This window comes from Rhinoraja longicauda, chromosome 31 (genome assembly GCF_053455715.1).
Source record: "Rhinoraja longicauda isolate Sanriku21f chromosome 31, sRhiLon1.1, whole genome shotgun sequence".
In the NCBI taxonomy this organism is placed as follows: Eukaryota; Metazoa; Chordata; class Chondrichthyes; order Rajiformes; family Arhynchobatidae; genus Rhinoraja; species Rhinoraja longicauda.
In genome coordinates, this window is record NC_135983.1 from 5,149,040 (window position 1) to 5,165,663 (window position 16,624).

General features: G+C 41.6%; 1 protein-coding gene across 2 annotated transcripts in view; it reads right to left on the reverse strand.

Annotated features, from left to right (window-relative positions):
- The window catches only part of LOC144608333 (multivesicular body subunit 12B-like), a 221,417-nt gene that overhangs the window by 36,335 nt on the left and 168,458 nt on the right, over positions 1 to 16,624 (reverse strand). For both annotated transcript variants that reach the window (XM_078425994.1, XM_078425993.1), the window contains exons 8-9: positions 9,731 to 9,786; positions 3,332 to 3,391 (exon numbers count right to left, since the gene is read on the reverse strand). In XM_078425994.1, coding sequence (XP_078282120.1) covers positions 3,332 to 3,391; positions 9,731 to 9,786 — 116 coding nt within the window. The remainder of the gene's footprint in view (positions 1 to 3,331; positions 3,392 to 9,730; positions 9,787 to 16,624) is intronic.

The window sequence follows — 16,624 nt, forward strand, 5'->3', positions numbered from 1 at the left end:
AAACTTCAGCAGCTGTTTGGTGCAACATTGCATTCAGGTAAAAGATTGAATAGTCATGAAATGTCTAAGAGTGAATGCCAATGTCCTTGAATAATGCATGGATGGTGCTGGTACTATACTGTAATCTGTACAGGCATTCCCTGATTTATGGAAGAGGTGACTTACGTTAATTCACGCATACGTAAGCAACACTTTCGGCCCGCTTCCTTATTTCTGAGTTGCGCGCCTCGTCAGCAGTGCGCTACTGCCGTGGCAGGTGGCCGTTTCCGCACGTCAGTCAGCTGCTCTCGCGGATGCGCCAACAGGGTCTCCACGTCGAATAGTAAATGTGCCGTAGCACTTCCATTTCCAACTTATGTAACATCTGACTTACGCGAAGGCCTGTGGGACGTAACCCTCGCGCAAGTGGAGACCCTGTTGGTGCATCTGTACGCGTTTCATTGCCAGGGTGCAAATTAAGTAGGCGGAGCAGTGGCGCAGCGGTAGTTCCTGACTTACAGCGCCAGAGACCCAGGTTCCATCCCGACTAACTGTACGGAGTTTGTACGTTTGCCCTGTGACTGCGCGGGCTTTCCCCGGGTGCTCTGGCTTTCTCCCACACTCCAAAGAAGTACAGGTTAATTGGCTTAGTAAATTTGTAAATTGTCCCTCGTATGTGAGAGTTTTAGTGTGCGGGGATCGCTGGTCAGTGTGGACTCGGTGGGGTGAGGAGCCTGTTTCTCGCGCTGTTTCTCAAAACTAAACTAAACGAAATAATTTGATCAGAACATGAGTAAACAATGTTAATGCCTAAGTTGCCAACGTCTGAACTCTGGGATTGAGTGCACACAGGGTTATAAGGCGACACAGTGGCACAGCGGTAGAGTTGCTGCCTTACAGCGCCAGAGACCTGGGTTCAATCCCGACTACGGGTGCTGTCTGCACAGAGTTTTATACGTTCCCCCTGTGACTACGTGGGTTTTCCCCAGATGCTCCAGTTTCCTCTCACACTCCAAAGACGTGCAGGTTTGTAGGTTAATTGGCTTCGGTAAAAATTGTGAATTGTCCCTAGTGTGTTGGATAGTGTTAGTGTACGAGTTGATCAGTGGTTGGCGCGGACTCGGTGGGCCAAAGGGCCTGTTTCCACGCCGTTTTGCTTATGAAGAACAGACCAAAGCCCGACGCTCATAAATCTATCACATGTAAACAATCTAAACACATTTGCCCCAAAACATAACACCTTTGCCAAGTGTCTTCCAGACCTTGGCAAGCCTGGTACTTTTCTGGTCTTGGGAATTCCAGATATACTTATTAGAAAACCTAACATTCAGGGTCAGACTACAAGCTTGAGCTGCAGTCTAAACTAAATGTTTAGACTACATGTTTGTACAAGTTTAGTTTAGCCTACTAAATATGTAGGCTAAGCTAAACTAAACCAAACTAGTCAGTTTGGTCACTGAGATACTCTTTCAAATGAACAAGGAGTTACAGTTAAGTCTTTAACAGAGTTTGCAGCAGACTTACGATGCGGCATCAGGAAGCAATCCCAACGAGAAGGGTGCACTTTAATCAGTGTGCAAGATCTAGAACGCTCAATCTCCGTATTAACAATCTGCAAACGTATACATTTTCAATAGCTGAACTTCATTTTGAAGTGTTGTTAGATTTGAGCGGTTCTGGGATAGAGATTATTCCATAAAACTAATCTTACCAATGGAGATAAAGTTCAAACAAGGCAACATGCAAACTGCCACGAGTATAACAGACAAATGGGGGGGGGGGGGGGGGAAGGCGGCGACTTTGGTGCAAGGATACTTAGAAACATAGAAACATAGAAAATAGGTGCAGGAGTAGGCCATTCAGCCCTTCGAGCCTGCACCGCCATTCAATATGATCATGGCTGATCATCCAGCTCAGTAACCTGTACCTGCCTTCTCTCCATACCCCCTGATCCCTTTAGCCACAAGGGCCACATCTAACTCCCTCTTAAATATAGCCAATGAACTGGCCTCAACTACCTTCTGTGGCAGAGAATTCCACAGACTCACCACTCTCTGTGTGAAGAAATGTTTTCTCATCTCGGTCCTAAAAGACTTCCCCCTTATCCTTAAGCTATGACCCCTGGTTCTGGACTTCCCCAACATCGGGAACAATCTTCCGCATCTAGCCTCTCCAACCCCTTAAGAATTTTATATGTTTCAATAAGATTCCCCCTCAGTCTTCTAAATTCCAGCCTAGTCTAGCCTAGTCTATCCATTCTTTCTTCATATGAAAGTCCTGCCATCCCAGGGATCAATCTTGTGAACCTTCTCTGTACTCCCTCTAAGGCTAGAATGTCTTTCCTCAGATTAGGAGACCAAAACTGTACACAATACTCCAGGTGCGGTCTCACCAAGGCCCTGTACAACTGCAGCAGAACCTCCCTGCTCCTATACTCAAATCCTCTTGCTATGAATGCTAACATACCATTCGCTTTCTTCACTGCCTGCTGCACCTGCATGCCTACTTTCAATGGCTGGTGCACCATGACACCCAGGTCACGTTGCATCTCCCCTTTTCCTAATTGGCCACCATTCAGGTAATACTCTGCTTTCCTGTTCTTGCCGCCAAAGTGAATAACCTCACATTTATCCACATTATATTGCATCTGCCATGCATTTGCCCACTCTCCTAATCTATCCAAGTCACTCTGCAGCCTCCTAGCATCCTCCTCGCAGCTAACACTGCCACCCAGCTTCGTGTCATCCGCATTTAGAGATGTTGCATTCAATTCCCTCGTCCAAATCATTAATATGGCACTTGCTTTGTGCTGGTTGATAGCATGTCAATTTTTGAAACAAATGTTCCAATATCTATCAACACATAATATAGTCTGATTCATTCATTTATTTCAAAATATTTGCTTTGCAACTAGAAAATAATGATTTGTTTTTGCATTTGAATGTTTAGTTTAGAAATACAGGGTGGAAACAGGCCCTTCAGCCCACAGAGCCCACAGCTGACCAGTGATCACCTCCACACTAGCACTATCCTCAACCCTAGTGACAATTTACAATTTTTATCGAAGCCAATTAACCAACAAACTTGTACGTCTTTGGAGTGTGGGAGGAAACAGGAGCACCCGGCGAAAACCCACGCGGTCACGGGGAGAACGTACAAACTCCGTACAGACAGGACCCGTAGTCAGGATCGAACACTGGTCTCTGGCGCTGTTAGGCAGTGATTCCTCCACTGCGCCACCATGCCGCCCCAAATGCTGAATTATATTGTAGCAATGCTTAGGTTCCCATGAAGAACGCCCCATAATAATATTTTCTTTTTTTTTGCGGAGGATTTAAAAGAAGATACTTACTTCCCTTTCTATTTCAGCCAACGATTTGATTGTTATGCCCATTAATTCATCTGGCTGCACCTGAAATCAAATTGAAAAATTCAAAATTGAGGTTTTAATAGAACTGAATCCAAGACAAAATCTGGGAGCACAAAATTATAGCTAACATTAATTCTGCTAAACCACCAATACTAAACAAGGGTTATTTGACAGACTAAAACCTATGATTACAACTAATCGTTTTACGCATGGTTGCATATCTTTTTCAGATGCTTTTATGACAATAAACTGCCAACAGTACTTTTGTTTTCAAAAATCTATTTACTCACCCTCAAACGCTAATCTAAAATTTTACAGTGCAAATTCATTAGAACAAAGGTTTCATCAACTCGACTGTGGTAAGTTAATCAAAGCATGGAAGAAATAGAACCACAGCAGTAGGCCATTCAGCCCTTCATGCGTGGAATGACATTCAGTAACAGTGGCGCAGCAGCAGAGATGCTGCCTCACAGCGCCAGAGAGCCAGGCTCGATCCAGGTTATGGGTGCTGTCTGTTAGGTGTTTGCATGTCCTCCCCTGTGACCGTGTGGGGTTTCTCCGGGTTTCCCGCCACATTCCAAAGACATACAGGTTTGTAGCTTAATTGGCCCCTGTAAATTGCCCTTGGTGTGTAGGATGCAAAAGTGGGATAACATAGAACTAGTGTACGGGTAATCGTACATGCCGATGGTTGGCATGGACTCCGTGAGCCGAAGGGCCTATTTCCACGCTGTATCTCTAAGCTAAAGTAAACTTCATGGTTCTTCATTCATCTCGACCCCATTTCCTTTGTAACATTTGTTTCCTTTAAGTCAATTAACATCAAATTCTATATTTCTATTTACTTAGCACCTAAATTAGATATCTTAAAACACAACCATTCCATGACCTGGCCATGATGAATCTCATCCCAACTCAACTCAACACAATCATGTCACATGCAACCCAATCCCATCAAACCACTGCGAGGATGTTGCCAGGACACAAGGGCCTGAGCTATAGGGAGAGGTGGGGCAGGGTGGGTCTTTATTTCTTTGAGCACAGGAGGCAGAGGTATGCTTTTGGGGGTGTACAGTTGCGGGAACAGATAGGGTGAATGCACAATCTTTTACCCAGGCTGGGGGAAATCAAGAACCAGAGGACATAGGTTTACGATGAGAGCCGTAGTCATACAGCGATGGAAACCTGTGCTACAGATAGCAAATGTACGGATCAGAGGTTTGGCAGGCACATGTAGAAATGTAGTAACATGGCAGGCAATGTCTCAGCACTGAATAGATTATCTTGATAGGTGGGACACAGAAAAGAATTGATATCATGAATGCCCATCACCTGAGTCAGCATGAATTGGGAATGAGGGACGGGACAATGGAATCATTAACAAGGGAAATGGAAACAATAGTCTGACCTAGCTTGGATAGACATCTTGGGCATCATGGATGAATTGAGCCGAAGGGCCTGTTTCCCTGCTGTATGACGATATGACATTTAATTAAGGGGGATTTCTGCCTCATCCTCCACTTTGTGTCACATAAGTACTCACTCGGCGGTGTTTGTGGCCTTGAAGGGTGTGGGGAAGAGAGGTGTTGGCATTAAAGATATGGAAACACACCCTACAGCGAGGCATTCTGTCACATAAACGACCGTGAAAAAGGCCATGATTAGACCTTTGGAGAAACACATCAGGGCAATCCCAGAGGAGGAACAAAATGTGGCTTCACTCATGCGCTTTAATAGATTGCTAAAGCAGTTTGGAAGGTTCAACTTTGGTATTTGGCAAAGTAATTACATTCACTGTGCCTGTCCTTTGGCTGACAGTACTGAAGGAGTCCTTGACTGTCAGAGGCAGCGTATTGTGGATGAAACTTTAACCTGAAGCTTCAACAGTTCCTTCCAGGAGAATGTTAGCAATCTGATGACTCTGCTTCAAAGGGCGGCATGACGGCAGAGTTGCTGCCTTACTGTGCCAGAGACCCAGGTTTGATCCTGACTACGGGTGCCGTCTGTACGGAGTTTATATGGTCTCCCCATGACCGGCGTGGGTTTTCTCCGGGATCTCCGGTTTTCTCTCACACTCCAAAGATGTACAGGTTTGTAGGCTAATTGGCTTGGTATAATTGTAAATTGTCCCTAGTGTGTGTAGGATAGTGGTAGTGTGTGGGGATCGCTGGTCGGCGCGGTCGCGGTGGGCCTGTTTCCGCCCTGTATCTCTAAAACTAAAACTGAAAACTAAAACTGAAATCATCCTCGGTATCCTTGTAAATATTGTCCCCTCATTCGGAATCATCCAAAGACGTGCAGGTTTGTAGGTTAATTGTCTGGGCAAATGTAAAAATTGTCCCTAGTGGGTAGTGTTAGTGTGCGGGGATCGTTGGGCGGCGCGGACCCGGTGGGCCGAAGGGCCTGTTTCTGCGCTGCATCTCTAAATCTAAATCTAAAATCCATACAGGCAATCTGGTGATTATAAAGTTGCTGTTTGTCTGAGTTTGGTGTGTGAAAATTGGTCGCCGCGCTTCATAAATGGTGACAACACTTCAAAAGCACGTCACTGGTTGTAAAACACCTTGGGACGCTCTGCAAGGAATGTAAAGGGCCTCAATAATGCAAGGCTTAGCTTGGAGCTTCACCAGTTTATTTGGCAATGTAATATCCTAGGTTGCTATGACATTTTCGCTTCTTATTGGCAGCTGCACTGTTTAAATTATGCAGACATTTAATAAAAAGAAAAATCATTTCAGTTACAATGAACCACACTCCCACTCCTCCACCAAAGTTAAAGCATTATCTTTTAATGGTAATACATTTTCTCCAAGAGAAATTCATTCCAAACACATTTTCTATTTCATTACAAAAGTTTGCTCATCTAACCCATCTGAGAGATTCAGGTAACATCAAACACCCCATAGCATCGGACAATTAATTTTTAAATGGTATAAGAATGTGGAGATGGAATTACAGTAATTACTATATTACAGGAATTATTAATACACAAAGTAATTCTTAATTAAAAACGTTTCTTTTCTTTCCAGCTAGTGATGTTACATTTTATTGAAATCAATATCAGAGGTCTATGCTTTCCTATAATGCTCAAAGACTAACTAAGATGCTCTCATTGTACTGACTACATAGGATCGAAATATTCAAAGCATAAGGCAGTTTCTATGACCTATTTTCCCCCCACTCTAGGATAGGTAGCAGATAATGCTTCCCATCCATTAACAGATTTGACAGTGCAAGGAATACAAAAATTATTTTTGTGATGTACGTTATCATTTGCCTCATATTTCTTCCCCGTTTAAGATGACAAGCTGGAGGACAGAGTCCCCCATGTCCTGACCTTCCACCCCATCAACCGTCGCATACAACACATAATCCTCTGACATTTTCGCCACCTCCAATGGGATCCTACTACTGGCCACATCTTCCCATCTCCACCCCTTTCTGCTTTCCACAGAGACCGTTCCCTCCGCAACTCCCTGGTCAACTCGTCCCTTCCCACCCAAACCACCCCCTCCCCAAGTATTTCATATGCAACCACAGGAGATGCAACGCCTGTCCATATACCTCCCCCCTCGACTCCGTCCAAGGACCCCAACAGTCTTTTCAGGTGAGGCAGAGGTTCACTTGCACCTCCTCCGACCTCATCTACTGTACCCTCCATTCCAGGTGTGGACTTCTGTATATCGGCTTGACCATGCACAAGCTCAGCGATCGTTTCGCTGAACACCTCCGCTCAGTCCGCCTTAACCTACCTGATCACCTACCTTTAACTCCCCCTCCCATTCCCAATCTGACCTTTCTGTCCTGGGCCTCCTCCATTGTCAGGGTGAGGCCCAACGCAAATTGGAGGAACAGCACCTCATATTTTGCTTGGGTAGCTTACACCCCAGCGGTATGAACATTGACTTCTCTAACTTCAAGTAGCCCTTGCTTTCCCTCTCTCTCCATCCCCTCCCACTTCCCAGTTCTCCTACCAGTGTTACTGACTCCGACTACATTTCATCTCTGTACCGCACACTCCCCTGACATCAGTCGGAAGAAGGGTCTCGACCCGAAACGTCACCCATTCCTTCTCTCCAGGAATGCTGCCTGTCCCGCTGAGTTACTCCAGCATTTTGAGTCTATCTCCGATTTAAACCAGCATCTGCAGTTCTTTCCTACACAAGGATACTTTGGTTTTTTTTGGGATGGCACTAAATGAATTCCTGAATAGAAGGATTTCAGAATTTCCTGTTTAACACGTGAATAAATATTGTCTGGAGAATAAGTGACATTTGTGCAGGGGACTCTATGGTAGATCAAATGGCCAAGGAATCCTCCTTGCTCTTTGACAGTCTGAAGAAGGGTCTCGACCCGAAACGTTACCCATTCCATCTCTCCTCGATGCTGCCTGACCTGCTGAGTTACTCCAGCATTTTGGGATACCTTGCACTTTGACAATGCCATTTCAGTTGTTTTTTTTAATCTATTTTACAATTCCACTCTTTACGTATTTAATGCAAAGTTATTTGATAATGAAAACAAGTTGTAACAACTTTAGTAATTTATATTCTTTTTCTATTTCATATTAATGTAATATTTTTTTTAAATGTTCATTTTTCTGAATATTCTACATTTATAAATGAATTGTGAAGAAATGTGTCTTAAAGATACAGATTTATGTAATTAATGCAAAAGTGTCTAATGATGAAAACAGTAACTTTAGTAATTCTTTTCTTCATTTCATATTAATATAATACAAAAATAATCCTAAGCAGATTTTCTGAATATACTAAATTTATATCTGAACTGTGGAGAGATGTGCTTTAAGGCTCCAGATTGTGTGCCTTTGACTTAAATTTTATGCACTTTCTAAAAGATCAAGGGAAATAAAATGGCATCAGGCTACCTTATCAAATATTTTCAAAGGAAAGAGGTTCCCTTAGATGGTAAGATGTTTCACTGCTGAATAGAAACTCCCTCATAAGTGTTACTATGAACAAATGATTTTGTGGTTCAAAAATCTGAATATTCCAAAACCACAAAAGACACAAATACAAATGTCTGGTTACACCATGCTTCATCGCACTGTGCTCATAATTTTCAATCCTGTCATTTTCAGCAGCACAGTGTAGGAAAGGTTTATGTTCAAGAAATAGTCATAACTTTGTACAATGAAATACCAGTGGGTGGACAATATCGAGCTCAGATAAAATTCCTACTATTGCTTTCCAGACAGTATTTATAAAAGTTTTGTGCAACAAACCATTGGAAATTGTACACTTTTCCAAAGTGATTTCCATCTCTATACATCCAATATTAATTAAAACTGGTCTATAATTTAAGCCCAAGTCTGCCCCTTTTTACGCCCACGACTGAATGTTTTTTTTTGGATCAAATCTTCCCCACAGTTAACATCACTTATCAACTGGTGTTGATTTTGCAGAAGAAAAGGAAGGTTCTTAAGCAATATTGATTACACTGAAGCTCAGCAGAGGTACAGCTGCTGTCTAATTAAGATTTAGCACCCCCTCAGAACTAGATTTGGAAAACAGTGCGGATAAAGGCATTGGAGAGAAGCCAAGGAATTTACATGGTAAAGTTGATTCATTCAGCCAAGCTGGACAACTCAACACATTTGAAAAAATGGTTAGGGCATTTTAAAGCAGTTCAATTTTAATGCAATTAAAAATTAGAATATTTCGTTGCCGGTGGGTAGACAAACTTGGGTTGTTTCGTTAGAGGCTGAGGGGAGGCCTGATAGGAGTATATGAAATTATGAGAGGCATAGATGGGGTAGACAGTCAGAACATTCCTCCAGAAACCAAAGATCTCGGAGAAAACCCGTGCGGGTCACGGGGAGAGCATACAAACTCTGTACAGGCAGCACACATAGTCCCGATCGAACCCGGGTCTCCGGCGCTGCATTCGCTGTAAGGCAGCAACTCTACCACTGCGCCACCATGCCATTTAATAGGCTTTTGAATAGGCACATGGATGTGCAGGGAATGAATAGATATGGATCACATGCAGGAAAAGGAGATTAGTTTATCTTGGCACCATTTTCGACACCGACATTGTGGGCCCAAACGGCCTGTTTTGCTGCACTGTTCAATGGTTTATGTCTTGGTTATTGATTCACTGTGAATCAATGGAAAACAAATTCCTGGGATATTGTAATCGCTCAATTACATTCTTTCCCCCCCCACACTCAATTATATTTTCCCCACTTTTTCTCCCGAAAGTGAAGAAGTTTACCATTTTCTCATTTGTCCACAACATGTTGTGGAATTGTTGTGCATAACAGCATGTAATGGAGTTAAAGAGTAGAAGTTGCATTTTTAATTTGCCATTGGGGTTTGAAAGAACAATGGTATTTTGGTCACAGCGATAGATACTTACAGTTTCGATTGCACTCGCAAATTTCTCTGAAACCGTGAAAGGCACGCCATCCATTGCTGAAACAGGAAAGAGAAGGTTGGTTAATTCTTAATGATGCTTGATTAGGGTTCCATATTAAAGATTTACAAGGCACACATCGGCGCGACAGATCAAAAGTGATCATTCTTTAAAGTCTGTTAGGCTGTTCTCATGCAGCCAAGAATGAACTAATTTCATACAATAACATCACTACTTTGAATTTATTGAGCTATTAGAAGATTCACCCTGGAAATACAACCGATGGCAGGTTCCACTGCACCTCAAAATGGAGCTTTTCCTGTGCAGAAGGTGGTCACATATCCATTCGGTTAAAAAGGTAACAGGAAGACTGGCCTGACAGGCTAGAAAACGTGTAACATTAAGGAAGCTTGTTCTATTTAATTAATTACTCTTGGATGCAGCTGAGGGGAAACATCAAATCAAGGCACAGCCTATTGTCAGAACATGTTCCACGTCTTCAGAAAACGTGAAAGCTATTGCCGACAGTGTAAATGAAACTAGCTTTCAGATTTGTAAAGTGTCAACCGGCATTGAGCAGCGGAAAGCAACTTTTTTTTTGGGGTTAGTTATGAATACTTTAACTCTTTGCCTCTTTAAAAGCAAGTGTTGATGGTTATGACCACATTGCTTTTCCTGAGGAAACTTTTCATAAAGTAAATAAAGCAACAGTTAAAAAGCCTTAATTGTAAATTAGTACGGTTAAACGATATGACCATTTAAAAGGGCAATCGCCTTCATGAGTCACATTGCCTAAGTAATGCGAGTCCTTTCAAAGAATTAATGATGTTATTGTCAAACACTGGTATTAGGAGACCACCTGCACATGAAGCCTGTCCCTCAAGCACTCATTAGCTCAGAATTTAATAAGAGTTATTGGGAAACGGCCAAACTTTTAGTTGGTTAGCATGACACCCGACATCGATGATTTATGAGTTTATTGAGTTTCTCCCACAAAGTTATTTATGGCACGAGTGATTAAAATGTCCAAGAATTTCACATTTTAATTTCTGCGGCTATCCGAAACAACGGAATTTTGACATCAGGCTTACAGACAGGAGACCCTGCACAAATGTGCAAGCATGCATGTTCAAACAAGCAAGTGTGTCTCTTCAATGGAGCATTTGTTTGGGAGGAATTACACTGCCAAAAGATACACTTACAGTTTCAAATCCTTTTCCCCCCTTATTCTTTCACCTGCACTCAACTCATCAATATGAATTTTTAAAAAGTTTTCAATATCAAAAAAAGAATTTGTAGTTAATTTATTTGCTTGAGTGCCTAATATTGGTATCTTGACTGCACAATTACTCACCGATGTATTCCTGCAACCTCGCAACATAAGCATTAAAACATGCACCAGTGTGACCACTTTTATTTAAGTCAACCTTGCAATGTAACCTACCATTACCAGAATTAATGGCTGCTGCTCAGACTTCTTCTACCTCAAAAGTGGAGTCAGGCAAGGAGATTGCCTGAGCCCGCTACTGTTTGCTGCAAGTATTGAACCGTTAGCAGAGTCAATAAGACAAAATAAAAACATTAAAGGAATAAAAGATGAAGGGGGCATAGAACACAAGACGTCATTATTTGCGGACGATTTATTAACATACATAGTGGAGCCCTCCACGTCTATACCAGCTCTACTAGATAACCTAAAAGAATATGGTGAAATATCAGGATATTTGACAAATGAAGCCAAATCAATAGCAATGATGCTCTCAGGAGATTGTCCAGTGGAACTTAAAGAAAAAGTCCATTTTAAATGGACCAAAAAAGGGTTTAGATACCTTGGTATAATTATCACTTCGAATACAGCACAGCTATTTGAAGCTAATTATGGGAAACTGATATCTGAGATAAAGGATGATTTGGCTGGATGGGAGATTTTACCGTTGACTCTGGTGGGAAGAGTAGAAACAGTCAGAATGAATATATTGCCAAGACTGTTGTTTTTGTTCCAATCGTTGCCTATTATGATCTCGGGAGCTTTTCTAAAAAAACTGGATAAAATTATATCGAAATTCTTATGGCAAAGTAAAAAAGCAAGAATTAAATACAAGACGCTTCTTAGCAAAAAAGAAAAGGGAGGGTTGAACTTGCCTAATTTAAGAAATTATTATTGGGCAACGCAACTCAGAGCCTTAATCATGTGGACCACTAAAGAGAAAGATTCAATGTGGGTGGAGATGGAGCAAAACGCTTGTAAAAATTTGCCTTTAGAATCACTCCCATTTTTAAACGAGAAGGCCCTGAAGAGGCTCAGGATGGGCAACGAGTGGATTAGGGTAACAATGAAAATCTGGTCAGCAGTAAGAAAGAAGCTGAAGCTGTCAAATTCGGTAAGCAGGGCTACTAGAATAGCAAAAAACCCAGACTTTGTACCATCTACCATGGACTCAGGATTTGACAGATGGGCTGACAAAGGGCTAATATACATAGATCAAATGTTTCAGGGACAAACAATGAAAATATTCACACAACTTCAAAAAGAATTTAATTTACCTGCTCATGACTTTTACAAATTCTTACAGCTAAGAGATTACCTACAGAAACATCAGGAATGGGAGAACATCTGCAAGACTCCATCTAAATTAGAGGAAGTGTTGTGGGGGTTCTCGGAAGACAAGTCAAAAAAAGGGATTATATCAAAAATTTATGAAGCACTACAACATGAATCCAAAGAGAACAACTTACATATCAAAGAAAAATGGGAACTGGAAGCGAATATCATAATATCAGAAGAAGGGTGGGAGGAATCATTTAAAGAGGGACATAAACTAACTAAGAGCCCAACATGGAGGGAATTTGACTGGAAAGTTAAAATGCGTTACTTTTATACTCCATTCATTACATCGAAATATAGTAATACAACTGATTTATGTTGGAGGGAGTGTGGAGAAGTTGGGGACTCCACTCATATATTCTGGGATTGCCCAAAAATACAGGATTTCTGGAAGAATATTCAAAAGGAAATTAAACAGATTATGGGCATTAACTTCCCTCTGGAACCAGCACTTTACATTTTGGGTATAATTCCTGACAGTATGACAGATAAGAGTTCGAAACATTTACTGACAATCCTGCTGCTGATAGCAAAGAAGACGATAACAACTTCGTGGTTGAAACCACAGCCTCCAAGCATAATGCAATGGAGAGATAGGGTAAAAAATGTGTATATAATGGAAAAAATCACAGCAAGGTTACAGTTGACAACAGACATGTTTGATAAAAGATGGTCATTATTAATACAGGCAATGCCGGGACTCGAGTCTCTTCCGTTTTTGGGAACTTAAAGTAAGGGTATTTACATTCAATATGCATCTCCTATGTTTGTTTAGTTTGTGTTTGTATGTATGTAAAAAAAAAAATAATAAAAAATAAAGTAAAAAAAAAAAAAAAAAAACATGCACCAGTGTGACCACTTTTATTTAAGTCAACCTTGCAATGTAACCTACCATTATTAGTGCACGAAACAATTAGAAACTATTAGTATAGTTGTATTTTACATTGCATGGTTTCTTAAGGCTGAATTCACAATCATTTTGTTTGTTGCCATCACCGTTAGCTAACCTGACGCATGGGATTAAATTCAGAGGAAAATCCCACTGAAATTATTTATGAATAGTTTGATTTAGCCAGGCCAGGCCCAAAGACAAGATGAACGAACGTGCTTGTCCAAAATAAAGTGTTGAAAATATAATTCTCATTCAAATTTCCTAATTGCATTAATTCAAATAAGAGTGGAGAAGGAAATGGGGTAACCAGTGTCTGGAATGCAATGGTTGTATTTAACTCGGCAGAAAATGACTACTTCAGTCGCAGAGCCTACTCTAAATGGTACTGGACAGATTTGCCAGAAAGACAAATGGGGTTAAATTATGAGAACTGGTTGCAAAAACATGGCTTGTATTCTACTGAATTTGGAGCTTCTTGAGGAATGGCCTTACACACAGAGTTTGGCAACACAGGACAAAGTTTAATCAACTAATTTATTCCCTCTGGTGGGGGGCCTAATTTTGACTGAGAAATTGTGAGAAGATTAACATCATTTTAAAAACATTAACATCAGATTTGTGACTGCAATCTTTATGCGCTTTACAAAAAAAGTGATCTTTGAATATCTTTCTGACTGCGGTTAAATTTTGAATTATCCCTAATGTGCAGGATATTGTTAGTTTACGGGGTGATCGCTGGTCGACACGAATAAGGTGGGCCGAAGGGCCTGCTTCCACGCTATATCTTTAAAGTTTAATGTAAAGTTGACTGAAACACCGAATGCGATTTGAATTTATTACCAAACTAAACAAAAATGTACTGCTAGAATATATTCTGATTCAACCAATTTAAAGTAGTTACGTTGACGATACGATAGACAAATGAAGGGAAAGTAATCAAATTATCATTAGTTTACTTTAGTTTTGAGATACAGTGTGGAAGCTGGCCATTTGGCCCACGGAGTCCGCGCCGACCAGCGGTCAATTGTACACGAGTTCTATTCTGTACACCAGGGATAATTTACAGAAGCCAATTAACCTACAAACCTGTACACCTTTGGAATGTGGGAGGAAACCAGAGGACCCGGAGAAGACCCACACGGTCACAGGGAGAAGGTGCAATCTCCACACAGACAAAACCTGAGGTCAGGATCGAACCCGGGTCTCTGGCGCTGTAGGCCAGCAATTCTACCACTGCGCCACTGCAAGTTTTCAGAAGTTAGATACATACACAATACACTAATTTGAAAATCTACCACATCCTGTGTCGGAAAAAATGGCATTAAATATTAAACTTTAACTGCACTCGGTGAGCCTGACAATGTGACAGAGGAATCCAGTGGTAAACTGAAAGTTTTGTTTAACTTCTGGGACTCATCCAGAAGAATGCTACTTGCGGTTTTAATTATTTGAGTAAAGCAGCGAAACATGGTGCATTACAGCTAGTTCATTCACCTCGCACAAAGGAGGAAAATAAGGACATGCCAAAGGCTCACCACTTTAATTAGCATTCTACTAAACAAATGAGCTTCAACACAGCTGTAATTAAACAGGGCTGTAATTAAGTATATGCCCTTTATCATAATGATCATGGTTAAAAATGGCAAGTAGCATGAAACTGTATTATTAATCCTGTAACCTCACACTGAAATGAGTGTACATAGAAATCAGCATGTCAAGGCTGTCAAATTTTAACACTGCCTCTGTTGATAAAATACGTGCATTTCCAGAGTCTGCTGCGTTTTGAACAACAATTCAGCAACTTGAACTTTTCACCAATGGTGTACAATGTTCAAAGAATAAAAGAAACCCGTTTATAGTCTTTTTAACCTCAATCTGTCAGATTTCCAAAAGGCACTACAGAAGGAAAGCTATTTTACCAACTCAGCAGTAGAGGATAAAGACAATTACACTTAAGTGAACAATTTTCTATTCCGATAGCTTTCCCTGTTTTTCGGGGGACATGTATTTGAGTTGAAGTAAATCAAAGTGAGAATGATAGGGGACACGAGTCTCCATTTGATATGTTACCTGCAGGGTGGCAAGTGGAAGTCAAGTATTTTCCCAAGAGAGAGGTTTTAGTAAATACATGCAGACCACCCACAAGTATCTTACCGGGTAATGCAAATAATTCAAGGCTTCTATTTAACTTGACAGAAAATGACTATTTCAATTTTAGAGTCTGCAGTAAATGGTTCAGAGCAGATTTGCCAGAAAGATTTGCCACTACGGGCAGCACAGTGGGCAGCTGGTAGAGCCGCTGCCTCATGGCGCCAGGGAACTGGGTTCGATCCTGGCCTCGGGTGCTGTCTGTGTGGAGTTTACACATTATCCCTGCGACCACGTGGGTTTCCTTCGGATGCTCCGGCTTCCTCCACATTTCAAAGACACGCAGGTTTGTAGGTTAATTGGCCTCTGTAAATTTCTCCCGATATGTAGGGAATGGATGAAAAAATGGGAAAGAGATGCGACTAGTGTGAAAGGGTGATCGATGGTCGTCCTGGACTTGGTAGGCAGAAGGGCCAGAATCCGCACTGTATCGCTACGCTAAAAAGTCATAGAGTTGTAAGCACAGAAACAAATCCTTCGGCCCAACTTGTCCATGCTGACCAAGATGACAATAGACAATAGGTGCAGGAGGAGGCCATTCGGCCCTTCGAGCCAGCACCACCATTCAATGTGATCATGGCTGATTATTCTCAATCAGTACCACGTTCCTGCCTTCTCCCCATACCCCCTGACTCTGCTATCCTTAAGAGCTCTATCCAGCTCTCTCTTGAATGCATTCAGAGAATTGACCTCCACTGCCTTCTGAGGCAGAGAATTCCATAGATTCACAACTCTCTGACTGAAAAAGTTTTTCCTCATCTCCGTTCTAAATGGCCTACTCCTTATTCTTAAACTGTGGCCCCTTGTTCTGGACTCCCCCAACATTGGGAACATGTTTCCTGCCTCTAACGTGTCCAACTCCTTAATAATCTTATACGTTTCGATAAGATCTCCTCTCATCCTTCTAAATTCCAGTGTATACAAGCCTAGTCGCTCCAGTCTTTCAACATATGATAGTTCCGCCATTCCGGGAATTAACCTAGTAAACCTACGCTGCATGCCCTCAATAGCAAGAATATCCGTCCTCAAATTTGGAGACCAAAACTGCACAGTACTCTAGGTGCGGTCTCACTAGGGCCCTGTACAACTGCAGAAGGACCTCTTTGCTCCTATACTCAACTCCTCTTGTTATGAAGGCCAACATTCCATTCATCTACACTAGTTCTATTTGCCCATGTTTGGTCCATATCCCGATAAGCCTTTCCTATCCATGTACCTGTTCAAATGTCTTTCACATGATGTTGTAGTACTA